Consider the following 27,757-nt stretch of genomic DNA (forward strand, 5'->3'; position numbering starts at 1 on the left):
CTCATAAAATGAAGGAAACAAAAGTTAGAAACAAAATACCATTAGTTACAACACACTTTTGTCACCGGTCATAAAGCTGTTGGGAACGGTCGGCAAATGCATGTTGTGGAATGACTCAAATCACAGTGTTCAGTCCTTGTTGGAGATCAGCAAAGTCTATGAATGTTGGTGAACAATAATGTTTACACTATCATTGCTTATCGTAAACTCTTCTGCTCTCGTTCTCAAAGACAGGACGCTAAGGAAATTTTGAGGCTAGACCTACGAAAATCGGTATTTTACTTCTCGGTCACAAATAAGGAAATATATGCTTCAGCATTTTTGGAAATTTAACCCTATGGGGTGAAATAGTGGGTGAAAGCATTTTTTGAAAATATATCATTACTAAAGAACTACCAAAGTATTTTTAAAAAGGCATCTATCAACACTGGTATTTGACTTCTGATTACAAATAAAAAATATCTATGTTTCACTGTTTTTGGAAAATTAGTCCCTAAGGGAGTGAAATACGGTCAGACTGATTCACTGACTCATCATCGCCCAGGCCAAACCGATAAGGATAGTATTTTGAAGTTTGGGAATGGTGTGGATCTTATACTGTAGGCATCCTTTAAGAAGGGATTGTCCGAAATTCCACTCCTAAGGGAGTTAAATAGGGGATGAAAGGCTTTTTGAGAGTATCTCGCTATTAAGGGAATTTTGAAGATAGAACTACGATAACTGGTATTTGGTTTCTCAGTCAGAAAATAAAAATTCTTGTTTCAGCATTCTTCGAAATTCAGTTACAAGGACTGTGAATTTTCTTTTTAAATAAATACATTACTAAAGGATTTTTAAGGCTACATCTATGACACCTGGTTCAAATGGCTCTGAGCACTATGGGACTTAACATCTGAGGTCATCAGTCCCCTAGAACTTAGAACTACTTAAACCTAACTAACCTAAGGACACACACACATCTATGCCCGAGGCAGGATTCGAACCTGCGAGCGTAGCTGTCTCGTGGATCCAGACTGAAGCGCCTAGAAACCGCACGGTCACACCGGCCGGCTATGACAACTGGTATGTGACTTCTCGGTTAGAAATAAAAATATACGTGTTTCTCAAAATTCAGTCCCTAAGGGAGTACAATAGAGGATGAAATTTTTTGAGAAAATATTTCACAACATTAAAAAAAATTAAGGCTAAATTGATGAAAATTGGTATTTCACTTCTCGGTCTGATTCAAAGCAATATTTGTTAGGGGATGAAAGTTGCTATGGAAACATCTCCACAAGAACACAAAAGGCATGATTAACGAAAACTTTGGACTCCAGCTACAACAATCGCTGTCTGGTCAGAATTACATTCGGAAAAGACCATGCTTATATGACCTTAATCAGCGTAAAAAAACTTAATAGGTGTTGCAATATGAGAACAACATAAAAATTTGATAAAATAAAATGAAAAACAATACTGTACATGAACAAGTCAGCGGGCATTAAGCTAGTATATCTCTATGACGAAAAAAGTGGCAGTTCACACTAAAATATGAAAAGTGTGAAGTCATTCACAAGAGTACCAAAAGAAATCCATTAAATTTCTGTTAGTCGATAAAGCATACAATTCTGAGGCTGTCAACTAAACTAACCACCTATGGGTAACAATCACGAACAAAAATTGGAACGATCACATATATAATGTTACGGGGAAGGCGAACCAACACTTATAAGATGCAACAAACCCACTGAAGAGACTGCCTACACTGCGCTTCTCCGTCCTCTGCTGGAGTATTGCTGTGAGGTGTTGGAACATTACCAGGCAAGAATTACGGACGACATCGAAATAATTCAAAGAAGGGCAGCTCGTTTTGTACTAGCACGATATAGGGGAGAGAGAGTCACGGATATGATACGCGAGTTGGGGTACCACTCATTTAAACAAAAACTTTTCACGGAATTTCGATCACCAAATTTATCCTATGATTGCGAAACATTGTGATGAAAAAGAGAAACCAGAGCTCGCACTGCGTTCGTTTTTCCCGCGAACTGTTCGAGAGTGGAACGGTAAAGAAAACCCTTTGAATTTCAAACGATTTCGGGAGAAAACTATGCTAAGAGAGCAATGAGGTTTCTATGAATTCGCTACAAGTGGCAGCATAGACGGTAGCCCTTATCAATGTGTCAACAGTACATACTGGGCGTCAAGTCGTAGCATCGAATACAGGTATGCTATTGTCTTCTCCACTATGAGAGTATGCTGTATCGCATCAGGTGACGGGACGTACAGCAAGCATGGACACAGATTACGCTACCCCTTCTCTTTGTTAGTGTTTTCCACATATTCCTTTTCTCCCCGATTCTGCACAGAACCTCCTCATTCCTTACCTTATCAGTCCACCTGATTTTCAACATTCTTCTATAGCACCACTCCACAAATGCTTCGTTTCTCTTCTGTTCCGATTTTCCCACCGTCCATGTTTCACTATCATACAACCCTGTGTTCCAAACACACACTCTCAGAACTTTCTTCCTCAATTAAGGCTATGTTTGATACTACTAGACTCCTCTAGGCCAGGAATGCTCTTTTTGCCAGTGCTAGTCTGCTTTTGATGTCCTCCTTGCTTCGTCTGTCATTAGTTATTTTGCTGCCTGGGTAGTAGAATTCCTTAACTTCATCTACTTCGTGACCATCAATTCCAATGTTAAGTTTCTCCCTGTTCTCATTTCTGCTATTTGTCATTACTTTCGTCTTTCTTCGATTTACTCTCAGTCCATATTCTGTACTCATTAGATTTTTCATTCCACTCAGATCATGTCATTCGTCTTTACTTTCACTCAGTATAGCAATGTCATCAGTGAATCGTACCATTGGTATCTTTCCACTTTGAATTTTAATTCCCTCTTTCTTTTATTTCCATCATTGCTTCTTCGATGTACAGATTGAACAGTAGGGATGAAAGACTACATCCCTGCCGGCCGGAGTGGTCGAGCGGTTAAAGGCGCTACAGTCTGGAACCGCACGACCGCTACGGTCTCAGGTTCGAATCCTGCCTCGGGCATGGATGTGATGTCCTTAGTTAGGTTTAAGTAGTTCTAAGTTCTAGGGGACTTATGACCACGGCAGTTGAGTCCCATAGTGCTCAGAGCCATTTTTTTGACCACATCCCTGTCTTCACCCTTTTTAATTCGAGCTCTTCGTCCCTGGCCGTCCACTCTTATTGTTCTCTCTTGTCTCTTCTATAATTTTACATAAAATCCCTATGACTTACCCCTATTTTTTTCAAAATTTCGAACATCTTGCACCATTTTACGTACTTTTCCAAGTCGACAAATCCTATGAAAGTGTTTTGATTTTTCTTTAGTCTTTATTCCATTATCAACAGCAACATCAGAATTGCTTCTTTCGTGCCTTTACCTTTCCTAAAGCCAAATCACTCTTTTGACTGGTAAATTAGTTTCAGATCACGGACGGTAAGTAATCTCGAGATCATAGTGATGGCGGATGTTCAACATTTTGTTTCTTTGTTTGCGATACCTTGGTGCTGTATGATCATTTCAGTGAAGCACAAAAACTTATAAATGAAAGCATAGATGTGGATTTCTGTGTCGTCATGTAACACAGCCTCAGTTTTCTTTTCCATTCTTCTGTATATTTTCTTGTCAGCAACTTCGATGCGTGAGGTGTTAAGCTGACTGTACCATAAATCTAGCATTTGTCAGCTCCTGCAGGCTTCGGAATTATGTGGGTAATATTTTTCCGAAAGTTTGGTGTTATGTTGCCAGACTCATACATTCTATACACCAACGTGAATAGTCATCTTTTACCACTTGCTCCAACGATTTTAGAAATTCTGATGGAATGTTGGCTATTCCTTCTGTCTTATTTGATCTTAAGTTCTCCAAAGCTCTCGTAAATTCTGATTCTAATGCTGGATCCCCCTTCTAAATCGACTCGTGTTTTTTCTTCTATCACCTCAGAAAAGCGCCGGCCGCGGTGGTCTAGCGGTTCTAGGCGCTCAGTCCGGAACCGCGCGACTGCTACGGTCGCAGTTTCGAATCCTGCCTCGGGCATGGATGTGTGTGATGTCCTTTGGTTAGTTAGCTTTAAGTAGTTCTAAGTTCTAGGGGACTGATGACCTCAGCAGTTGAGTCCCATAGTGCTCAGAGCCATTTGAACCATTTTGAACCTCAGAAAAGTCATCTCCCTCGTAGAGGCCGTCAGTGTGCTCTTTCCACCTATCCACTCTCTCCTCTGCATTTAACAGTGGAATTTCCATTGCACTCTTAATGTTACCACCCTTGCTTTAAATTTCACCGAAGGTTATTCTGAAATTCCTATATGCTGGGTCAGTCCGTCCGACAATCATTTCTTTTCGATTTCTTCACGTTTTTCATACAGCCTTTTCGTCGTAGCTTCTCTGCACTTCCTATTTATTTAATTCCTCAGCAACCTGTATTTCTTTATTCATGAATTTCCCAGAACATTTTTTTATTCCCTTCTTTCATCGATTAGCTCAATTATTTCATCCGTTACCCATGGTTTCGTCGGGGTTACCTTCTTTGTACCTATGTTATTCTTTCAAACTACTGTGATTTCCCTTTTTAGACATGTCCATACCTCTTCATCTCTACTGCCTACTGAGTTATTCCTTATTGCTGTATCTACAACCTTAGAGAATTTCAAGCGTATCTCCCCACTCCTTAGTACTTCCTTTTTCCACATTATTGACAATTGATTCTTCCTGACTAATCTCTTAAATTAATCCTGCTCTTCATCATTACCACATTATGATCTGAGTCTATATCTGCTCCTAGGTATGTCTTACAATCCAGTATCTGATTTCGGAATCTCTGCCTGAACACTATATAATCTAACTGAAATCTTCCCGTATCATCCAGCCATTTCCTCTTGTGATTTTTGAACAGAGTATTCTCTTTTACTAGCTAAATTTTATTACAGAACTCAATTGGTCTTTCTGCTCTCTCATTCCTTGTCCCACCCCAATATTCTCTTGTAATCGTTTCTTTTACTCCTCCTATTACAACTGCATTTCAGCCCCCCATAACTATTAGATTATCATCTCCCTTTATCCACTGTATTACCCTTTCAATATCCTTATATATTTTCTCTATCTCTTTATCTTCAACTTACGACGTCGGCATGTGTACCCGAATTATCGTTGACGGTGTTCATTTGCTGTCGATTTCGGTAACAACAACCCTATCACTGAACTGTTCACAATACCACATTCTCTGCCCTACTTTCTCATGCATAACGAATCCTACTCCAGTTATATCACTTTCTGCTGCTGTTGATATTAACCTACACCTTTCTGACAAGAAATCCTTGTCTTCTTTCAATTTCACTTCACTGACCCCTACTATATCTAGACTGAGCCTTTGCATTTCCCTTTTCAGATTTTCTAGCTTCCCTACCACGTTCAGGTTTCTGACATTCCACTCCCCGACTCGTAGAACGTTACCTTTCGTTTTCTATTCCATCTTTCTTCCATGGTCACCTCCCCCTTCGCATTTACCTCCCGGAGATTCCAGTGGTGGACTAATCCGGAATCTTTTGCCAGTGAAGAGATCATCGTGACAATTTTTCAATTATGGGCCACATGTCCTGTGGATACACGTTACGTGTCTTTAACGCAGTGGTTTCCATTGCCCTCTGCATTCCTATGCAATTGATCGTCGCTGATTATTCTTTCTTTAGGGGCAGTTTCCCACCCCAAGGACAGGAGAGTGTCCTGAACCACCGTTCGCTCCTCCGCCCTCTTGGACAAGGCCGTTGACAGGCTTACTCCAAGGTAATCTAAGAGCATGTAGCTATCGATCACGGCTCGTGACTGCTGCGCCAATGTATACGTAGAGACAAAACGCGTGAGTGAACTCCGCAAGTGATTCGATAGTGAAGGTAAGGAGCGAAGTGGACTGCAGTGTTTCCAACAGTTTTATAACTAGGATAATGTGTACCTCCATAGCTGGAAGCAGAGTCCGCATTGCCAATTATCGAGTGTCATTATTCCTCTATTACATCTTCATAGTGGGGACAAGGATCTTGTTAGTCCTCTCCAAGTGTCGCCAACGCGAAGACATGGAGATCCATGTCTTCGTCTGCGACTGCGTGAGCCACGCACATAATCTGAGGATAAATTTGCAACGACAATTTTTTCTATGTGCTAGTCCTACAAAAATAATGTTCACTCACCTTGCGGTGATTTCTTCTGTTAAAAACGGATGATGTTCCTCTACTGGAAAAGTTGTTGTAGAACCAGTAACATTACACAAATACAATGGGTGGAACAAATGTTTTCAGTGTCAAGTTAACTGAGCGAATGATTGCAATGTACTTTGTGAGTGAAAACATCAATATATTGCCACTTTTTGATACAAAAAAGTCTGCCATGCTCGAGCTAATCTTGTTGTTTCAACACTCAACGCAGTCATACCCTCTCGTAACAGCCAGTTTATGGTAGCTAACCGAATCCATTACCAAAAGGATTGCCAAACGGATTATCAATGACAGAATGCTCTACCAATGTTAAAATTGTGGTCACGGCTTGTGTACTATGCCACGCGGATTTTGAGTACTCAAAAGTCACAGTTTACCTCTTAAAATAGTAATTTTACTTGTTAGTTTTTCTCACACGTTCGCATACACTTTGCGGCACTTCACAGCCAAGTTTTAATTATTATTCTGCAAAATTACAACATCTATTCAGAGCTCCGTACATCTGCATCCGAACATGATGATGGATGAGCTCTTAAAAGAACTTTTTAGACTTCACAAAGCAATTCCTTAGCCTACAAAATACTTGCGAACGTACTGTCCCCTGATTGGCTCATACGCTTCATAGCCAATGTGAGATGAGTACTAAACCGCGCAAATCCGCCTGTTTTAAATTTGCCCTATCAAATGAACAAATTTAGAAACTGCACAAATATCAAAATAAATATCTCTTTAAATAACAGAGTTATTGTAAGTTGTTTCTTGTTTCCACAGTCCCATAAACGGCTAGTTGTTCATTACAAAATTACCTGAGAATATAATTCAATTTCTTTGTACAATCATAGTTCTCGTGCAAACGTATGCTCAGAGAAATAACAAAATTCTTTTCTTATCTTATTTGACATGCACATCATCATTCACAGTAATAAACAAATAATTAATAACAGTTGTAGTAATCACAATAACTACCGTTTTGTTTCCAAAACTTGTTTCGTCTACTTGATAAGTTCATATTCCTTAAGAAACTGACATCTTTCGGCCACAGTCTTAACTACTTGCAGCTACCTACTAGAACAGAATGCATCAGTCATGCAATAACCGTCACTCACTGTCCAAAGATGTCTACTCGCTACCGTCTCTTATTTAATATAGGCGCCATATGAAATGCTACGCCTCAAACTACTTTCCTTAACGGCTACCGCCTTACTGTGAATTTTAATAAAAGTGATTTGTTGTAATCACGCTATTGTTCTGCCATCACTGTCTGATAGTCCAACCCTTCCATAACACATTGGTAGTTTTTGTGAAAGAGTAGCATATGAAGTTCAAATACTTGCTTAATACACATTTACTCTAATCTTGATTGCGGGTATTCGATTTGTAACTTCATCAGCTGTTAGAATCTATGATCCTTGTTTAATTATCTGCACTTATAAAAAGACTCTTCCTTTGTATGGGCTGGATGTAATGGTCGCCTTGGTCTTGCCAACGCGAGCGAGAATCGCCCCACGAAAGTCTGTGAGATACAATCGGAAAGTCTACGGCCAAAAGAGAATAGTGTTCTGATCTCTATAAAAATATCAGGTGAATAATATGTGCATCTGTTGTACCAGCTGGACCGAAAAATATGTGTGAATGTACCTGGATTTAAAAGCAACGTAACTAACCTTCATGATGCGAGTATGGTGCCTGTAGTGAATCGATAGTATTTATGATCTTAACTGCAACATTTTGTGTCCCACACAAAGGTTGGTCTTCCTTCAAAAACGAATAAGGTGTACATTAAGAAAATGCAGTCTGGCTATTCTCAGGTATGGCTCTATCAACACCCATAGCACAACGTAACTTTTGTTTAGTAGCAGTAATATTAGTAATACGTTGCTGAACCCAGCTTGAATCCTCCTAAGAATATTTAACATTTGCCTACCTAGCATCACAGAAATCCGCATCTACGCTTTCATTTATAAGTTCTTGTGCTTCACTGAAATGATCATACAACGCCATTGTATCGCAAACAAACTAAACAAAATGTTGAATAGCAGCCATCTCTATGACCTCAAGATGACTTACCGTCCGTCATCTGAAACTAATTTACTATTCAAAAGAGTGGTTTTTTGTGAACATCTGCCACGAGCAGAAATGGTTTAGTTTGAAAAAGCTGGTTTACGTTGGACAAGATAATGTTTAGTTTAATTAATCCCACATTGTGCTACACCTCATGGGTGCTGCCATCTACTATCTGATAAAATTAGCACTTCATGAAAGGTGCAAATTTGACATACAAGTAAGAGATTGGCATTAACTTAATAATTATTTTGTTTCAGAATGACAAGAGTTTTACATTGTTCAAATCGATTTATTCTAGTCAGAACATCTACTACTGCCCACACAGTCATTCAAATATCACTTCGTTAACATTCATTTGAAAAGGGATAGACAATTTAAAACCTATTTGGTGAAAAAGATATCGGCTTGCCAATCCCGATGACGTATCGGAAACAGTACGTAAACAAAACAGAATCTGCCCCACATTGATCGTAGCCGCGAGTGCCGCCCTGCTACTAATTCGATAACATTGCCAAGGTAACTAAACTGTTCCAGTAAAACTCACCAGGTTCTGAATTAAAAAAAAAAAGACACATTACCTTGAACTGCAGAATAGGTGCATAGAGAGGAACTGTATATGATTATTATAGTGACTTCATCAATATAGACCCATGGCTGCTTTCATGCATGGCTCCCTCTTTTTCTCTCAGTATTTGCTAATATAGCTACACTTTACATCTCGCTGCACGAGAAAAACATCGTTTGCCCAGAGCGGCCGAAACGGAATGTACAGAAGCAGAACACCCTGTTTCCCTTCAAAGTAAACAAACCATGTATGGTGACCACGCCCTCGCTACAGAATTGCTAAGGCCATCTAATGTCGAGGACCTTAGGTACAGACAGTGTGTAGCCGTAGCAGCTGTGTATATGCGGATATCGATTAGCGTGCCACAGGTATAACAACAAAGATTTCTCATGAGATGAAGCTACGTAAAAACGGAATACATGGAAGATGGTCAATTGTAATGGACACTTTTCAAACGCTTATACCAAATGAATCCTGTAAGCGTTTGGAAACACAAACTTCGCTGCACAACCCGACGGAGAGAACGTGAGGAATGCGAGTAGACTTCTATGGACTACATGTTGAAAGAGTACGGGGGCGGGGGACGAACTATGAATTTCCCCTTACATTAACAACTAGTTTCTTAAAATTGCTGATGACATCGCCGAATTTTTTGAGCTGTTGGAGACCATCGCTGCATAGACGAAAATCACGCAACACATTTGCAACTGAATTGAATGAGCTGAAATGGAGAACGGAAAACGCCTTTTGTTGTCACGCCTTTGCCATCTCTATTAGCAGCAAGTTAAGAAACATACAACTGGCGCCACTGAAAAATTTTAATTTCGATGCACACATGGAAATTCACTTCAGGTTTCTACGTTTATGTAGATATAATGTGAAATCTGATGACGTTTCTGAAACGCCCTGTATGTGTGAGTAAGTAGCCAAAACCATGCAAATTAATGACAACCGGTTCCGACAATTGCAGCTGTCATCTCCTGGTCTTCAAAAAAATGTGCTATATAACGTGTTCTATTGTGAGTTATTACCTGACACCATGTCGTCATTACGCTGGATAAAACAGCACATTATACATAGATTTGTCAAAAATAAAATAATTTACAGTTAAAAAGCACCTCGTACACTTGGGCATGTTCGCATATGTAGCACTCAAGAGAGACTTGCGAACATGCCCATGTGAAAATGTGGTTTTAAACTGTAAATGCTTTTATTTTTAACAAATCTATGTTAATGTCTGTATTTGATCAAGCATAATGACAAAATGACATGACATAGCAACTCACAATGGAATAGGTTATATGAGGCGCGTTTTTAAATAAGTACCGTTCTGAAATAAAAATAAAACAAGCAGACTATTCTTAGCGATTTTATTTTTTAATGAAATCCTGTACTTTAATATTCTATTCTATATAATTCCCACCTCTATTAGGCATGTTTACGTTTGTTTGTGATTACGTGAAATGCCCCCTCCAATTGAGAACCCATCCGAGTGTGGAATACGCGCTGTGATACGTTTTCTTAGTGCTAAAGCCGTGAAAGCGGTTGAAATTCATCTTCAGATCAGTTGTATGGAGAAAACATTATGAGCGATGGAATGGTACGAAAATAGGCGAGAGCTTTTAAAAATGGATGTACGAATCATGATGAGGAACGAAGTGGTTGACTTTTAGACATTACTGAGGATTTGGTGCAGAAAGTTGATGAAAAATTGAGAGAGAGAACGGACCCTTTAAGTTTCTGATGTTGTGTTACGAGTTCCTTCAAGTGTGAAGAAGTGTGCTTTATGCAGTTATTACCTAATCAGACTGAAGATTTCTATGAGGATGATATTCAAATTCTGGTTGTACGATACGGTAAGTACCTTAATACCGGTGGAAATTATGTAACTTTCACCCAAAATAAATTGGTAAGAAAAATCTGCTTGCTTATAGCTTTATTTAAAAACGGTACTTACTTATGAAACACGCCTCGTATAACAAAAACGTTTTTGAGACCGGAGAATGACAGTTACTACTGTCGAAATCGGTTATCAACAATGAAGACTAGTTTATATGATACTGACTATCGAACGTTTTTTCCCAAGTAAAAGATGGATCGCTCCTTCTGATTTCTCAATAGGAGAACATACACTCTACTCTTTTGCTGTTTCTGAAACCTGTCGAGGCCTTGCTATTGGCTACACTGAACTTATCACATGGGCACCTCAGTTTCCACTCGAGATTATAGGTAAGAGCGCCGAGGTAGAAGTGAAACGTAGTACTCATCCCGTATTACATCGAAAACTGAGGTCTTGAACACGTGGCTGTCCCTGCTTCCGGTACAGCGCTCAGGGTCTTAATTCGTCCTTCTCGGCCTTGAAGGCAAATTAAGGGATATTTCGGCACGCGCGAAGCACCTGTTCCGGGAACAGATTAGTCCTTCCAGTGAGAAAGCTGCGCAGGAAACAAAGGCCCAACTCAAGTGCCAAAATATCTTTAATGAAGCTCGTTAGAAGCTAGAAGGGAGGAAATTCTTCTGCTGGAACATTATTTTTGAACAGGTGTGTAAATTGTGCGTTTATTATCATCAGCTTGATCAATCAACGACGTGCTCAGTTTCGTTTATTTATTTATTCTTTTGCTCTTGTGGGATAACGGGATACTGTGAGCTTATGATATTTAATCAGGGAACGATTATATGTATAATTAACGCGCAGAAGATCAGTTTGGATTCCGTAGAAATATGGGAACAGGTGAGGCAATACTGATCCTACGACATATCTTAGAAGCTAGACTAAGAAAAGGCAAACCTACGATTCTAGCGTTTGTAGACTCGGAGAAAGCTTTTGACAATGTTGACTGGGATACTCTCATTCAAATTCTGAAGGTGGCAGGGGTAAAGTACAGGGAGCGAAAGGCTATTTACAATTTGTACAGAAACCAGATGGCAGTTATAAGAGTCAAGGGACATGAAAGGGAAGCAATGGTTGGGAAGGGAGTGAGACAGGGTTGTAGCCTCTCCCCGATGTCACTTAATCTGTATATTCAGCCAGCAGTAAAGGAAACTAAAGAAAAATTCGGAGTAGGTATTAAAATCCACGGAGAAGAAATAAAAACTTTGAGGTTCGCCGATGACATTGTAATTCTGTCAGAGACAGCAAAGGACTTGGAAGAGCAGTTTAACGGAACGGACAGTGTCATGAAGGGAGGATATAACAAAAGCAAAACGAGGATAATGGAATGTAGTCGAATTATGTCGGGTGATGCTGAGGGAATTAGATTAGGAAATGAGACACTTAAAGTAGTAAAGAAGTTTTGCTATTTGGGGAGCAAAATAACTGATGATGGTCGAAGTAGAGAGGATATAAAATGTAGACTGTCAATGGCAAGGAAAGTGTTTCTGAAGCACAGAAATTTGTTAACATCGAGTATAGATTGAAGTGTCAGAAAGTGGTTTCTGAAAGTATTTGTGTGGAGTGTAGCCATGTATGGAAGTGAAACATAGACGATAAACAGTGTGGACAAGAAGAGAATAGAAGATTTAGAAATGTGGTGCTACAAAAGAATGCTGAAGATTAGATGGGTAGATCACATAACTAATGAGGAGGTATTGAGTAGGATTGGGGAGAGGAGGGGTTTGTGGCACAACTTGGCTAGAAGAAGGGATCAGTTGGTAGGACACGTTCTGAGGCAACAAGGGATCACCAATTTAGTATTGGAGGGCAGCGTGGAGGGTAAAAATCGTAGAGGGAGACCAAGAGATGAATACATTAAGCAGATTCAGAAGGATGTAGGTTGCAGTAAGTACTGGGAGATGAAGAAGTTTGCACAGGATAGAATAGCATGGAGAGCTCCATCAAACCAGTCTCAGGACTGAAGACCACAACAACAACAACGCGCAGAAATATAATGAAGCAAATAACCTGCACATTAAGAGAAAAAATTAGGTCTTGGCATAGGCATAGGCGTGTGCACGCTGTATAGATTGCATGAATAGTGGTCACAATGAACTATTCACAGTAAATTTTGAAATTTGGGTTTTATTAACACGTTTCTTTACATCTGAGGTTTACTGACATGTTGGTGTTTGCAATGACGTAGTCTCATACTGAGAGCTGATCGAAGATACTTTTTAATAAAATGAACCTCAGTTATAATGTCCTTTGACCAATATCCACATAACTACAGACAGCATACATATCTCTCCTCTGACGCTGTCTGTGATGTGCAAATACTGCCAACCCATGAGTCGTGGTAGCCGGCCGCTTGCAGGTCTGGGAAGGTACTATGCCTGTACTGCCGGCGTTTGACGGCTGACGTACTGCTGGTGACAACTGGGCCGGGGAGCACAGAAACAAAATCGCTGGTACTGCCGATCTGAGACATAGGTCATAACTGACTTCGCACGGTCCGGCAGTGGCCCAAAACAGTCGGCGGGGATTGATATTGGCGTGGTGCTGCGAGGACGCGTGGTGCTGGAGTAGCAAAATAGTGACCTGCCTCCAGCGGTCTCTGCTGCAAACGGTACGCTGCCTGTCGACGAGGTTGCCGCTCCCAGAGGCTATAGAAGCGATGTGTAACTCCGAGGTAGAACCCAGGACACGCAAGGAAATATCTCTGCTCTGATGCGAGTCGGCTGCGCATTTCACCCTAGCCGAGAGGCTGCCCGCACAAACTACCTGATGTGCGTAGGAAACAACTACCAGGCGGATACAACATGCAGAATTCTGTATAAACATTACAACCGAATGTCCCTACAGTCAGCTGCTCAACAGCTCAGAGTAGACTGCACATAACTCTGCGGTAGCATGTAGTTTTCTCTCATTTATGTATAAAGTAACTCGTTAGGAGTGCATGCAGCTTTGACTACTACACAACTGTTTAATTTTAAGAGAGTATTTTTAATTTCTGTTCCAAATTTCGTGTAATAACAATAGGTTTAGTTTTACATCTCCCTCCAGCCACCTGCTTAAACAGGTCAGCGGAGACTGCATGTAATTCTGCGGTAGCATCTGTAATTTTCTCTCATTTGTGTATAAACTAACTCATTAGTAATACATGCAGATTTCTTTACGACAATGATATAACAAAAACATTGAAAGTTTTTTTTAGTGAGAATACCTTTAATTTATTTTACAAATTTCATTTAATAATTTAATTAAATCGTTGTTAAAATATGGGTGCAAAGGACGTTACGTAGATATTAATAACAAAGCGTGTATAATTAACTACAGTTAATTTTGATAATGACTTTTTCTGATTTTTGTTGCAGTCCCAGTGACGCCACAGCCTATCCCTGTGATCGTGCCGACCAACAAGACTAACGGAACCATCTCACCACCGTTCGCGCAAGAGGTAAGTACACTCTCTGGAATCTGGAGATAGCATCCAGTTTCTGTCTACAAGTGCCATCAGTCGTCCGGTTCCTGAAACTTTTGCCACTAGACGTAGACCTAATATCCGGATGACTTTGCTCATAATGCATTTTCTAGATCCTTTTTGTCATTATCTGTTTCACTGTCGGTCTTTCCCAAGATAATGGACATATCATCATCCGAGGAACAAAGACTACACAAACGTATAAGGAAGATGCTTTCTGTATTTGCTGCTCCGTGCGGCCTTAAAGTAACTGGATACCTTTTAAATATTACTGCTGTTAGCGTTGAATAGACGCACGTTCCACAACGATATATATGCATTCGACTTAGGGATAGCTTTTTTTTTTTTTTAAGAAAAGTCATGCAGACTATTTTCTTTCCAAGCTGAACAAGCAATTTAGTAGAGAATTGTTTCTTCGTATCGATTACATGTTTTAATATTTCCGATGGCAAACACCTCAGAGTGTATAATTATTCCGGAACGATCATTGAGAAGCTTCACGTCCCTGTGACATTTTTCTTTCCGTTTTTAATTTTTGTGTATGGTGCTGGTCAGATAAAAATTATTTCTCAAGATATTGTCAAATGCATTCAATAGATTTCGTTTAAGAAGCTTCCGCTTTCTTCTTTTCACTCTTCATAGAATTCAGTCAAAATATCCCAAGCTCTTCAAACGACCAAACTTTCTTCGTTCCAGGTTTTCAAATTCAACCTTCGTAAAAACTGCAATTTTTTTCTGTACGCTTCCATCCTTGGCAGATTTTATGACTTGAGAGCCGATTTGTCATAGCACATTAGTGGTTTATCAACGTTTCATCCACATTCAGTTAAAAATGCCACAGTCCCTTCGTTTCATGATTTAACTTTTTCTAAACCGGGTATTTAAATGTCTCACATCGAGCGTTGTTGGTCAGTAGTAAAAAAACTGAGTCCCCCATCACACACGCAGCACCTTCGGGAATAAGAAGAAAGCGAGTTACTATGTAGAGTGAATGAGTTAAGTGAGAAGATGAAGTACGCAATAAATCGATATTGGAGGAAATAAGCCAACACGAGCAACATATGGAACTGAGAACGAGCAGTGGAAAGAAGGATATAGTTTTCGTAAACAGCGAAACTGAGGAAGACACTGTAGCAGAAGATATGAAATTCTTTTCTGTCTAGAAAGCAGAAAAAAGAATATGACCAATTGAAAGACTTTTCAAAAGCAATTTACCTCAGGCGAAGAGAGCTTTCTTTCAACAAATTTCGATATGGAATTTTGGGCAGGAAGACCTTGGTATGCCTCTGTGCCCAGTAGTTATATTTGTTTATTTTTCAGGGTCAACTGCAAATCCCTGAAGCTACCGTCGATCTTCGACGGTCTTACTGAATTTCGCTACAGTTTGTTAGCCTTCTGTTATACAACATGTGCTACTATCCGTTGACGTCGTTTCGAATCATTGTTTCTGTATGAAAGAGCGCGCATTTAACGTCCTCAAAGAGTGCGTGCGTTCTCTTTAGGGCACAACTGCAAATATGTACCTGTTGAATGTGTTGTGGAGTCAGAAGCACAGGTTTTGTTTCCGAATGACTTCAAATTAGGTTGCCACTGCTCTTGATGCGGAGTCTGCTTTAAAAGCAGACTGAAAGCTGTAAGTAGACAACATGGATTATGGAGTTTCGAGATGACTAGATCCCGTGCATTAAGTGTGGGAGTTGGTGGAACGAACATTGCTCTTCATGTTAGGTTGATATTGCCTTAATTTGTGACATTTACTAGAAGCGCACTCTTTGGGCATATTTTGCGCAGTCTTAAGCGCAGGCGGACGAAAGAGTGCGCATTTCCTGTTTTTTTTTTTTGTCTTTCTGAAAAGTGCAATAAAAGTACGGGGTGTTAAAAAAGTCTCTCCGTAGTGCCGTATGACAGTTAGTCGCGCGTGCCGTATGATTGTTCGCCTGCCTGGGTTACTTCCCTTCGAGTGGACTCTCCCAACATTCCACTGTTTCTTTTATCTCAGCCATAGTCAGTAGTATCGTTGGTGTGCGTCGTTACGTGTTTAAGTAAACGTTTAAGTTTAGTTCCTTTGTTTTGTTTTTGCCACTGTTAAATTGCTAACCATTGAAGAACGTGTGTTTTTTAGTCAAATAAGTGTTAAAAGCTGACGGTAAAAACACAGTTTCAGTTCGTCAAACATTTAATTCAGTTTTCCCGGAGACAACACTTCCAAATCGCGATACTATGCGAGATTTGACTAACAAATTTCGAAGTACGGGTTCAGTGACAGATGCACCGAGAAGTGATCGTCCTAGCGTTTTGTCTGAGGATAAACTACTCGGTATTTCCGATAAAATGTCCATGAGTCCGAACAAGTCAATAAGAAAACTCGCCCAGCAAATCGATGTTAGTGTCGGAAGGGCCCACACAGCTGTAAGGAAAAAATTAGAACTTTTCCCATAGAAATTGACAGTCGTACAAGAACTGAAAAATACTGATCATGGTAAGAGACTGCATTATTGTCAATGGTTCAGAAATTTCGTTCATTTTTCACTGATGAGGCGTGGTTTCATTTATCCGGTACATGAACTCGCAAAATTTCTCGTATGTGGAGTTCTGCAAATCCATTGTGTATATATGAGGAACCATTTCATTCTGTGAAAATAGGAATTTGGATTGGAATTTCTAGACGTCGTATTGTGGGTCCTATATTTTTCAACGAAACAATAAACGAACAACGATACTGCAGTGATATTCTGTACCCATTCATAGGAGAACTTGTGTTAAGCGAAAAATTGAATGGTTATTTTCAACAAGATGGTGCAACCGCGCATACAGCTCGCGTTTCCGTGTCACTGCTTGCTGATGTTTATTGTGGTCGCATAATTTCACGGGACCTTGGCCGCCACGATCGCCTGACCTACCACACCTGACGTTTACTTCTGGGGTGCAGCGACAGCAAGTGTATATAAAACCCGTCTCAAATCCATCGATGAATTGAAAACTGCATTATCCACTTTCACCACTTCTGTTACAGAAGAAATGTTACAGCTTGTGTTTGGGAACATGATTAGACGAATTGAATTGTGTCTTCTACCACAGGGGGGATGCTTTCAACATTTAATGTAAAAATTTGGAGCAAAAATGAATATCCAAGAAATTAATAACTTTTGTTTCACTGAGTTCCTTTTCGGTATATTCACAACGGCATACGACACGCGAGGCTAGCAACTATACGGCTCTGCGGAGGACTTTTTGAACACCTTGTATTTCATCTCTGCTGCTGTAGTTTTCTGAACATGTAGATTTTGTGTTAATAAATATAAACATGGAAATATTTAATTTTCCTTTTAATAAGAGCCCAGATACACTACTGCCCATTAAAATTGCTACACCACGAAGATGACGTTCTACAGACGCGAAATTTAACCGATAGGAAGAAGATGCTGTGATATGCAAATGATCAGCTTTTCAGATCATTCAAACAAGGTTGGCGCAGGTGGCGACACCTACAACGTGTTGACATGACGAAAGTTTCCAACCGATTTCTCATACTCAAACAGCAGTTGATCGACATTGCCTGGTGAAACGTTGTTGTGATGCCTCGTGTAAGAAGGAGAAATGCGTACCATCACGTTTCCGACTTTGATAAAGGTTGGACTGTAGCCTATCGCGATTGCGGTTTATCGTATCGCGACATTGCTGCACGCGTTGGTCGAGATCCAATGACTGTTAGCAGAATATGGAATCGGTGGTTTCAGGAGGGTAATACGGAACGCCGTGCTGGATCCCCACGGCCTCGAATCACTAGTAATCGAGATGACAGCCATCTTATCCGCATTGCTATAACGAATCGTGCAGCCACGTCTCGATCCCTGAGTCAACAGATGGGGACGTTTGGAAGACAACAACCATCTGTTCGAACAGTTCGACGACGTTTGCAGGAACATGGACTATCAGCTCGGAGACCATGGCTGCGGTTACCCTTGACGCTGCATCACAGACTCAACGACGAACCCGGGTGGAAGAATGGCAAAACGTCATTTTTTTCGGATGAATCCAGGTTTGTTTACAGTATCATGATGGTCGCATCCGTGTTTGGCGACAACGCGGTGAACGCACATTGGAAGCGTGTATTCGTCATCACCATACTGGAGTATCACCCGGGCGTGAGGGTATGGGTGCCATTGGTTACACGTCTCGGTGACCTCTTGTTCGTATTGACGGCACTTTGAACAGTGGACGTTAGGACCCTTGGCTCTACCCTTCATTCGATCCCTGCGAAACCCTACATTTCAGCAGGATAATGCACGACCGCATGTTGCAGGTCCTGCACGAGCCTTTCTGGATACATAAAATGTTCGACTGCTGTCCTGGCCAACACATTCTCCAGATCTCTCACCAATTGAAAACGTCTGGTCAATGGTGGCCGAGCAACTGGCTCGTCACAATACGTCAGTTACTACTCTTGATGAACTGTGGTATCGTGTTGAAGCTGCATAAGAAGCTGTACCTGTATACGCCATCCAAGCTCTATTTGACTCAATGCCCAGGCATATCAAGGTCGTTATTACGGCCAGAGGTGGATGTTCTGGGTATTGATTTCTCGGGATGTATGCACCCAAATTGCGTGAAAATGTAATCACATGTCAGTTCTAGTATAATATATTTGTCCAATGAATACCCGGTTATCACCTGCATTTCTACTTGGTGTAGCAATTTTAATGGCCAGTAGTGATTTTAAGATTATTCCTTAACTGCACACTCGTAGTTATGGTTCCTCAAACCTTTTTTTGGAGAGCAACGAGCAACTACCTCTTCTTATCGATCCTGATTAATGAGCTACAGTGTCCTAGGAAAGAGAAATGCGGTCGGTCACTGACCAGCGTAATAATGAGCGCAGTAGGCGGGCCGCTCCACCCACATTCCGCCGGTGTCCGGTTACTGGCGGGCTGTCATCGCGGCGTCCGAGAGCGACTGCGATGGGGAGAATGAGCGAGGGATGCCGCGTCGTCTCTCCCCCCCCCTCCCCCCTCTGCTCCACAGACAGGCTCTGGCGTCACACAAGAGCGCTGTCTGTCCGCAGGGGGACTTCTGGAACCCTCCGACAGTGGCCGGCGTGTGCTACTGCACAGTACTGCCCAAACACGGCTGGTCCTTCTTCAGCATCCACACCGTCGCGTGTTGACCACTACTCTCCTCGCACTGATTACCACTGCTCTTAATTTGTATGCTGTTACAACACTCTGGTCTGCAAGAAATGCATCCTTAAACGTCGGCGTACCTATCCCGTCACTCCAAAATGTTTCCATATTGGATTATTAAAAAGTAGGGAAAAGTCAAGACAATAGTTTTATGAATGATTTCAGTGTGTGATTCCATTCAGCCGCCGCGACTTCCCTGCTGGCTTCTAAGCGGCTACTGGCGGGATATGAACCACACACACTGTAATAAGGTTCTTTGAAGCAATAGCGACAGGCGCACCTTCCATGGATCCTCACCGGAATCAAGCACCCCAACGGTGAGAGGCAAGGGAATTCAGCGATATCAAGCATTTCGATGAGAACCGAAAACTAACATATCCACGTTATTTTCCTGAATCACACTCAAAAAGAGACCTTCTACGTGCAGTTAACAAGGTCAGTGACCCCTCTTCTAATTCAGGTGTTCTTAAAATGATTTATAATAGCTACCCCTGTCACTTCTCTGGTTACTACTTAGGACGATGATGCGACCAACCAATATTTCCTCTCTTGTGCCAACCTCTTCATCTCATAGCAGCACTAGTTATTTGCTGGATGTATTCCAATCTCTGTCTTCCTCTACAGTTTTTACCCTCTACAGCTCCCTCTGGTGCCATAGAAGTTACACCCTAATGTCTTAACACTTGTTCTATCATCCTGTTCCTTCTTCTTGTCGGTGTTTCCCTTTTATTCTTCTCCGATTCTGTGAAGGCTCTTCCCATTCCTTACCTTATCAGTCTACCCAGTTCTCAGGACTTGTCTGTAGCACCACATCTTAAATGCTTCGATATTTTCTGTTCCGGTTTTCCCACTGTCCACGTTTCACTACCATACAATGCTATGCTCCAAACGTACATTCTCAGAAATTTCTTCCTCAAATTAAGGCTAATTTTTGATACTAGTAGACTTCTCTTGGCGAAGAATTCCCTTTTTTTCAGTGTTTCACTGCTTTTGATACCCTCCTTGTTCGTCCGTCTTGGGTTGTTTTGCTGTCTACGTAGCAGAATTCCTTAGCTTCACCTACTTCGCGACCATCAGTCCTGATGTTAAGTTTCTCGCTGTTCTTATTTCTGACATTTGTCATTATTTTGTCTTTCTTCGATTTACTCTTGATCCATATTCTGTACTCAGTAGACTGTTCATTCCATTCAGCAGATGCTGTAATTCTTCTTCATTTTCGAGGATAGCAATGTCATCAGCGAATCTTATCGTTGACATCCTTTTACCTTGAATTTTAATTCCACTCTTGAAACTTTCTTTTGTTACTATAATTGCTTCTTCGATGTGTAGACTAACACTTGGGGCGAAAGACCACAACTTCCACTTACACATTTCTCAATTCTCTCACTTGTCAGCTCCCCTAATCTTCTGAGTTTTGTGAATGATATTTTTCCGAAAGTCGGATAGTATATCGTCAGACTGATACATTCTACTCACCAACGCGAATAGTCGTTTTGTTGCCACTGCCTCCAACTATTTTAGAAATTCTGGTGGAATGTTATCTACCCCTCCTGCCTTATTTGACCCTAACTCTTACGAAGCTCTTTTAAATTCTGATTCTAATAACGGATCCTCTTTTTCTTCGCTATTGACTCCTGTTGTTTTTTTTTTAGTTACATCAGACATATCTCCCTCCTTATAGAGGTTCTGAGTGCACTCTTTCCAGCTTTCCGCTCTCTCCTCTGCATTTAACAGTGGAATTACCATTGCAGTCTTAATGTTACCAGCCTTGTTTTTATTTTGACAGAAGGTTGGTTCAAATGGCTCTGACCACTATGGGACTTAACTTCTGAGGGCATCAATCCCCTATAACTTAGAACTACTTAAACCTAACTATCCTAAGGACATCACGCACATCCATGCCCGAGGTAGGATTCGAACCGGCAACCGTAGCGGTATCTCACAACTTAGCGTATTGATTCTCGCTGACTAATCTCTTAAACTTCAGACTACTCTTCATCATTACTAAATTGTGATCTCAGTTTATATCTGCTCCTGGGTACGTCTTATACTCATGTATCTGATTTCGGAATCTTTGCCCAACCATGAAGTATTCTAACTGTAATCTTCCCGTATCTCCCGGCATTTTCAAGTATACCTCCTCCTCTCGTGATTCTTGAACAAAGTGTTCGCTATTATTAGCTGAAATTTATTATAGAACCCAATTTATCTTTCTCCTCTCTCATTCCTTGTCCCAAGCCATAGTCTCCTGTAACCGTTTCTTCTGATCCTTCCCCTACAACAGCATTCCAGTCCCCCGTGACTGCTAGATTTTCATCTCCCTTTACGTACTGAATTACCTGTTCAATAACCTCATATACTTTCTCTATCTCTTCATTTTCAGCTTGCGACGTCGGGATGTATACCTGAACAATCGTTGGCGGTGTTGGTTTGCTGTCGATTCTGATAAGAACGACCCTATCACTGAACTGTTCACGGTAACACATTCTCTGCCCTACCTTCCTATTCATAACGAACTCTACTCCCGTTATACAATTTTCTGGTGCTCTTGATATTACCCTACACTCATCTTACCAGTAATCCTTGTCTGCTTTCCATTTCACTTCACTGACCCCCACTACATCTAGGTTAAGCCTTTGCATCTCCCTTTTCAGATTTTCTAGTTTCCCTACCACGTTCAAGCTTCTGACATTCAACGCCCCGGCTCGTAGTCTTCTTTTAAACAGGAGAACAGTCGCCTTCTTCTGTGCTCCGTCGGAGCATTTCTCCATTGGCTTCCTTCTTTTCCCTGCAATAGCTACTCCGTGCCGCACCACTTTATGAACTACGTTCTCGTCTCACATCGGATTTTACGTGTACAAGTAGGGTAACTTTGAACAAATGTCCCTTGGAAACGGATGATATTATGAAGAAACTTTTCAGCACAGTTCGAGATCGAGATCTGAGGAGTACATCGTCAAAATTTCAGATATTTTCTGTGCATAGCCGTCTTGGAATCCGCAGGTCGGTTTTAGTGTCCGAAAACATATTTTTCAGGTTTTCTCTGGTACCGCCCATGAACTAAATGGTGCCTCCATAAGAACCTTACGGCGCACCGTAGACCACATATAATCCGAAAAGGACCAACCGATTTCCTCCATTTGCATAAGCTGGAGGATGCGTGTATTATTCTACTGTAGGATAGTTACAGTATGGCGATCGTTCTGTTGGAAATACAAATGGGCCCTAGACGAAGGACTATCCAAAACAGTTGGCCCCACCTTTGTATCACCAATAGAACCCGAGGTATGAGCTCCTGAAAAAGCCCGTTTTCATGCGCAGTGTTTAGAAACGTATTAGGTAGCGCATGCGTACCGAGCAGCGTATGCTGTCATATGCATATTGATAACAAATAGTAGGAAAAGTGAACGCCTAACTGAGAGTCACAGGGAGAATTTTAAGGACATGTAATTCACCCTCAAAATGAGTAAGTTGCAAACCGAAACTTCCTGGCAGATTAAATCTGTGCGCCAGACCGAGGATCGAACTCGGGACCTTTGCCTTTCGCGGGCAAGTGCTCTACCATCTGATCTATCCAAGCACGACTCCCGCCCCGTTCTCACAGCTTTAGTTCTGCCAGTACCTCGTCTCCTACCTTCCAAACTTCATAAAAGCTCTCCTTCGAACATTGCATAACTAGCACTCCTGGAAGAGAGGATATTGCCGAGACATGGCTTAGCCACAGCCTGGGGGATGTTTCCAGAGCGAGAGTTTCAGTCTGCAGCGGAGTGTGCGCTGATATGAAAATGCCTCCGTGGTACACAAGAAAGGTCAGGACACTGTTGTAGAAGCAACGGAAAATGCATGCCAAATTTAAAAGAACGCAAAATACCAAAGACTGACGAATTTTTACAGGAGTGCTAAACATAGCGCGATCTTCAGTGTGAGATGCTTTCAGTAGTTTCCACGACGAAACCCTCTCGAAATCTGGCTGAAAAACCAAAGAGATTCTGTTTGTACGTAAAGTACATCAGCGGCAAGATGCAATCAATATCTTCACTGCTTGATAGCAGCCATAATGTTACTAACAACAGTGCCGCTAAAACGGAGTTACTAAACACTGTTTTCCGAAATTCCATTACCAAATAAGATGAAATAAATATTCCACAATTCAAATCAAGAACAATTGCTTACGCGAGTAACTTAGAAGTATTTTTATTTGTGTATTTGTTTAACCTGATCAGACCAGAGTTTCACACATACATCACCTCTTTTATTACCTTACAAATAACAATTTTAATATGAGAAATAGTGTTAAACTTGAAACTTCCTGGCAGATTAAAACTGTGTGCCGGACCGAGTCTCGAATTCGGGACCTTTGGCTTTCGCGGGAAAGTGCTCTACCATCTGAGCTACCCAAGCATGACTCACGCCCCGTCCTCACAGCTTTACTTCTGCCAGTACCTCGTCTCCTACCTTCCCAACCTCACAGGAGCTCTCCTGCGAACCTTGCAGAACTAGCACTCCTGAAAGAAAGGATATTGCGGAGACATGGCTTAGCCACAGCCAGAGGTACTGGCGGAATTAAAGCTGTGAGGACGGGGCGTGAGTCGTGCTTTGGTAGCTCATATGGTAGAGCACTTTCCCACGAAAGGCAAAGGTCCCGAGATCGAGTCTCGGTCCAGCACACAGTTTTAATCTGCCAGGAAGTTTCATATCAGCGCACACTCCGCTGCAGAGTGAAAATCTCATTCTGGAAAGTTACAAAGCACTCGTCCGACCGATAAGGCTTTGGCATCCTTACCACGTGTGAATAATAGAAAAAACAGAAAACGTCCAAAGAAGGGTGGTTCATTTTGTCACGGAATCGGTTACTCGGCGCGTTATTGATACAATGATACTCAACCAACTCCAATGGCAAACGCTATAAGCTTTGTCCGTCACGGAGAGGTCCACTGCTGAAATTCCGAGCGGATACCTTCCGGAAAGAGCTGGTCAACATATTGCTTACTCCACCCTACCTCTTATGAAAGTATCATTAAGAGAAAATCAAAGAAAGTGCATGTTATACGGAGCTTTACCGAAAATCATTATTCCTATGCACTATTCGAGAATGGTATTGGCAAAGTGGGAAAGGATAGTGGTAGTAGACATACCCTCCGCCACGCACCGTTAAGGTGGCTTGAGGAACGTGGATAAAGATCTAGATGAGACATGAAACACGTCTATAAGGTCGACATGTTCAGAGATGACCTATTCTAACATTTTATGTTTGTAGCTCAACTTTGACATTTTTGACGAGAGGAAAAGCGTGAGCGACCGTTATTGGAACCCGGACCTCTGTATTTTGCGTCTAACGACGAATAAATTTCGGAGAAACAAGTGACAGGTTGAAAAGGAGTCTATTTCTGAGGCGTGCATAACTTGCGACATTGGTAGTGCCCTGGCAGTGAAAGGAAGTATTCTGATTTCAGATCACGGGTCAGAAGACCATTTAATTGGTCACGAATTTTCTATGAAAATTTCTGCCTACGCTTGTAGGTTGTATAGACTGACGTTTCACTATGCACATATAGTTGGAGGTCCAGCGATACAGGATGTTGATTCCAATAAAACTACTTCTTATATTGGTCTCATTGTTCGTACTTCTGTTTTTATTTATTTTAAATCTGCTTTTCTTCATAAAGCTGTGTGCTAACAGAAACATCTGTTAACTTCAATCTTTTCTATTCACAGCAGAATACCTCTGAACTGTAATCATAGAAATATTAACTCGGCACAGGGGAAAGGAGTAATCACGACAATGGGAAACAGATTTTAAGTCGTAAAAGCATGCAGTTCAATTTAAACTACAACAACGGAAAGAAATATATAGTTACATATAGGCTATGTTGATAATAAAGCTGGAACTGCAACGAGCATTTTTCTTTCAGACGTTCTTGGACGTATTTCGGAATTTAATATGAAAGGAAAAACGGCAAAAGTACTGAGGAAGCCGTATTTACGACTCCAGTATATCTATTTAACTTTGCCGCGTCTCGCTTTATTACGAAGCACTGCCAGAAAAGAGTAATCTGAGCAGCGTTTAAATAAACCTAATTTCCACTATTCTCAAACAAATCCAGTTTTTCTCATTACGTACAAAAACACATAACTCCCAATATACCTCTCCACTTTGCTGAGTAGTGGTGTGCTGATTTCATCGCAAAGGGACAATAGCAAAGCAAAGAATCACCTGTGAATTTCCATAATACTTCGAAAAAAATCCACGGATGTTTTCTTTGTCGACTATCGGTTGAAAAGTAAGACTTGAAAGAGATTGGTATATATTATTATTAAACCCTCTATAAGAACGCTGATGGGAGAGATGTCGATAACTATGGACTCCTTTCACTGCAGCCATTGTTTCCCAATTTTTTGAGAAGATGATGTGCTCTTACTGACCAACCGTAATATGCTTAGTGAAGCACAGTTTAGATTTCAGAAGAGTTGTTCAGCTAGGAATACCACTTACACATTCATTCACCAAATTTTATAAGCATTAAGCTACAAAATAGCATAGGCTAGTACTTGCACTGAAGTATCTAAGGAATTTTACTGTGTAAATTACAACAGTCTCCCAGATAAACGGATGTTTTACGGAACTGATTATATCGCCAAACGGTGGATCATGTCATACAGAACCAAAAGAAAGCAGAAAGATTTACATGATAACTCAACCAGATCTAAGCAGCGGAGATTGTTTAGATTGCGGAGAAATCACTCAGCCTTAGGCCCACTACTGTTTCTCACATATGTGAACGACTTTCCGACTATACTTAGCTCTTTTTGCAGATTACGCCGGTATTGCAGTCAAGCCAAACATACATACACCAACACAAGAAATACTCCCGCTCTCAGTTCTGAACATCTAGATGTCCCGCACCAGTGGTAAATGTAACACACCGCGAGGAAGTGGTAATTAAGGCGGAAAATTCAAAATATTTGGATATCCATATTGATAAGACTTAAACTGAAAAACTCCTAAAAACAATTTATTTCAATCAAATTTTCACTCCGAATAATTGCTTATCTTGGGGAGAGGCGTTCTGTAAGGTGGTAACCCACCTTCATCTTGTAGACATCTGTTTCAAGGTATTGGCTTTTTGTCTACTATTTTACAAGATATGTGTTCCTTTATAAATTTTATTTTAAATAACTCATTACTGTTCAGAAGGAACAATGATGTGTATAATTACAATACCAGAATCTAAAATGACGTGCGTTATTCCACATTAAGTTTGTCTTCAGCGGAAAAATGGGGCATTATGCTGCCACCAAAGCTTCTGATCACTTGTCAAGTGATGTAAGGTGTCTGATAAAAGAAATGTAAAAGTCTCTCCTTCACGGCGACGTCTATTCTATAGAAGCATTTCCACTTATGTAGTAAATGTGATGGGCAGAAATTACCAATTCACATCTCTTATGGTAAAAAATAAGTATGAAAAATCAATCTTGTGAATGGTCAGCATCTAGCCATATTCACATATGCGTAATGTGTAATACGAACGTAAAATGGTCGTTCCACACCATTACGGTTAGCTGAGACGCGACCGGCTTATCGTACACATTCGAATTACGAGATCAGACTGTAAACTATAAGCAGCTCCGTTCTTGTCATCCAAATGCCTGCGATCTGAAAGTGGGCCAAGGGGTTCCAAACTGAGAAGGAGCTGCCATTTCTGACATTTCTCTTGAAAAATTGGTAAATAACCCGACATCTTTGCCGAAGCCGGGGAAATGAGATTACTTCTAATTTGTTCCCGCGACACTATATCTAAAACAAAAATGTAGATACTAATATGAGTTCCTGTACCTCTTAGAGTGAGCGGTAGTATGATTTGTTCGATATCTACCTCCCTAGCATTCCTGCAGATGGCTCAGACCTAATGTTTCTTCTTCATTTTCTTCATACCTGTAGCGTTTCTTCAAATGGCTCAGATCTAATGCTTCTTCTTCATCTTCTTCGTACCTGGTCTGTCTCCTAACCTATCTTCCCATCGACGTATTTGATGTCCTGTCGGACATCTATCTAAGCGATTTTATTCGCTCAGCCGCGCGGGATTAGCCGAGCGGTCTAGGCCGCTGCAGTTATGGACTGTGCGGCTGGTCCCGACGGAGGTTCGAGTCCTCCCTCGGGCATGGGTGTGTATGTTTGTCTTTAGGATAATTTAGATTAAGTAGTGTGTAAGCTTAGGGACTGATGACCTTAGCTGTTAAGTCCCATAAGATTTCACACACATTTGAACATTTTTTTTATTCGTTCAGTGTGTCCTGACAAAGAGTTTTTACAGCCTTTTGCCCCCCAAATGACACACACTGAAGCTCCAAAGAAATTGGTATAGGTAAGC

General features: G+C 41.0%; 1 protein-coding gene across 2 annotated transcripts in view; it reads left to right on the forward strand.

The window, feature by feature from the left end:
* The window catches only part of LOC124612423 (muscle, skeletal receptor tyrosine protein kinase-like), a 621,962-nt gene that overhangs the window by 450,172 nt on the left and 144,033 nt on the right, over positions 1-27,757 (forward strand). For both annotated transcript variants that reach the window (XM_047140628.1, XM_047140627.1), the window contains exon 3: positions 14,102-14,184. In XM_047140628.1, the coding sequence (XP_046996584.1) occupies positions 14,102-14,184 (83 nt within the window). The remainder of the gene's footprint in view (positions 1-14,101; positions 14,185-27,757) is intronic.

This window comes from Schistocerca americana, chromosome 4 (assembly GCF_021461395.2).
Source record: "Schistocerca americana isolate TAMUIC-IGC-003095 chromosome 4, iqSchAmer2.1, whole genome shotgun sequence".
Taxonomy (NCBI): domain Eukaryota; kingdom Metazoa; phylum Arthropoda; class Insecta; order Orthoptera; family Acrididae; genus Schistocerca; species Schistocerca americana.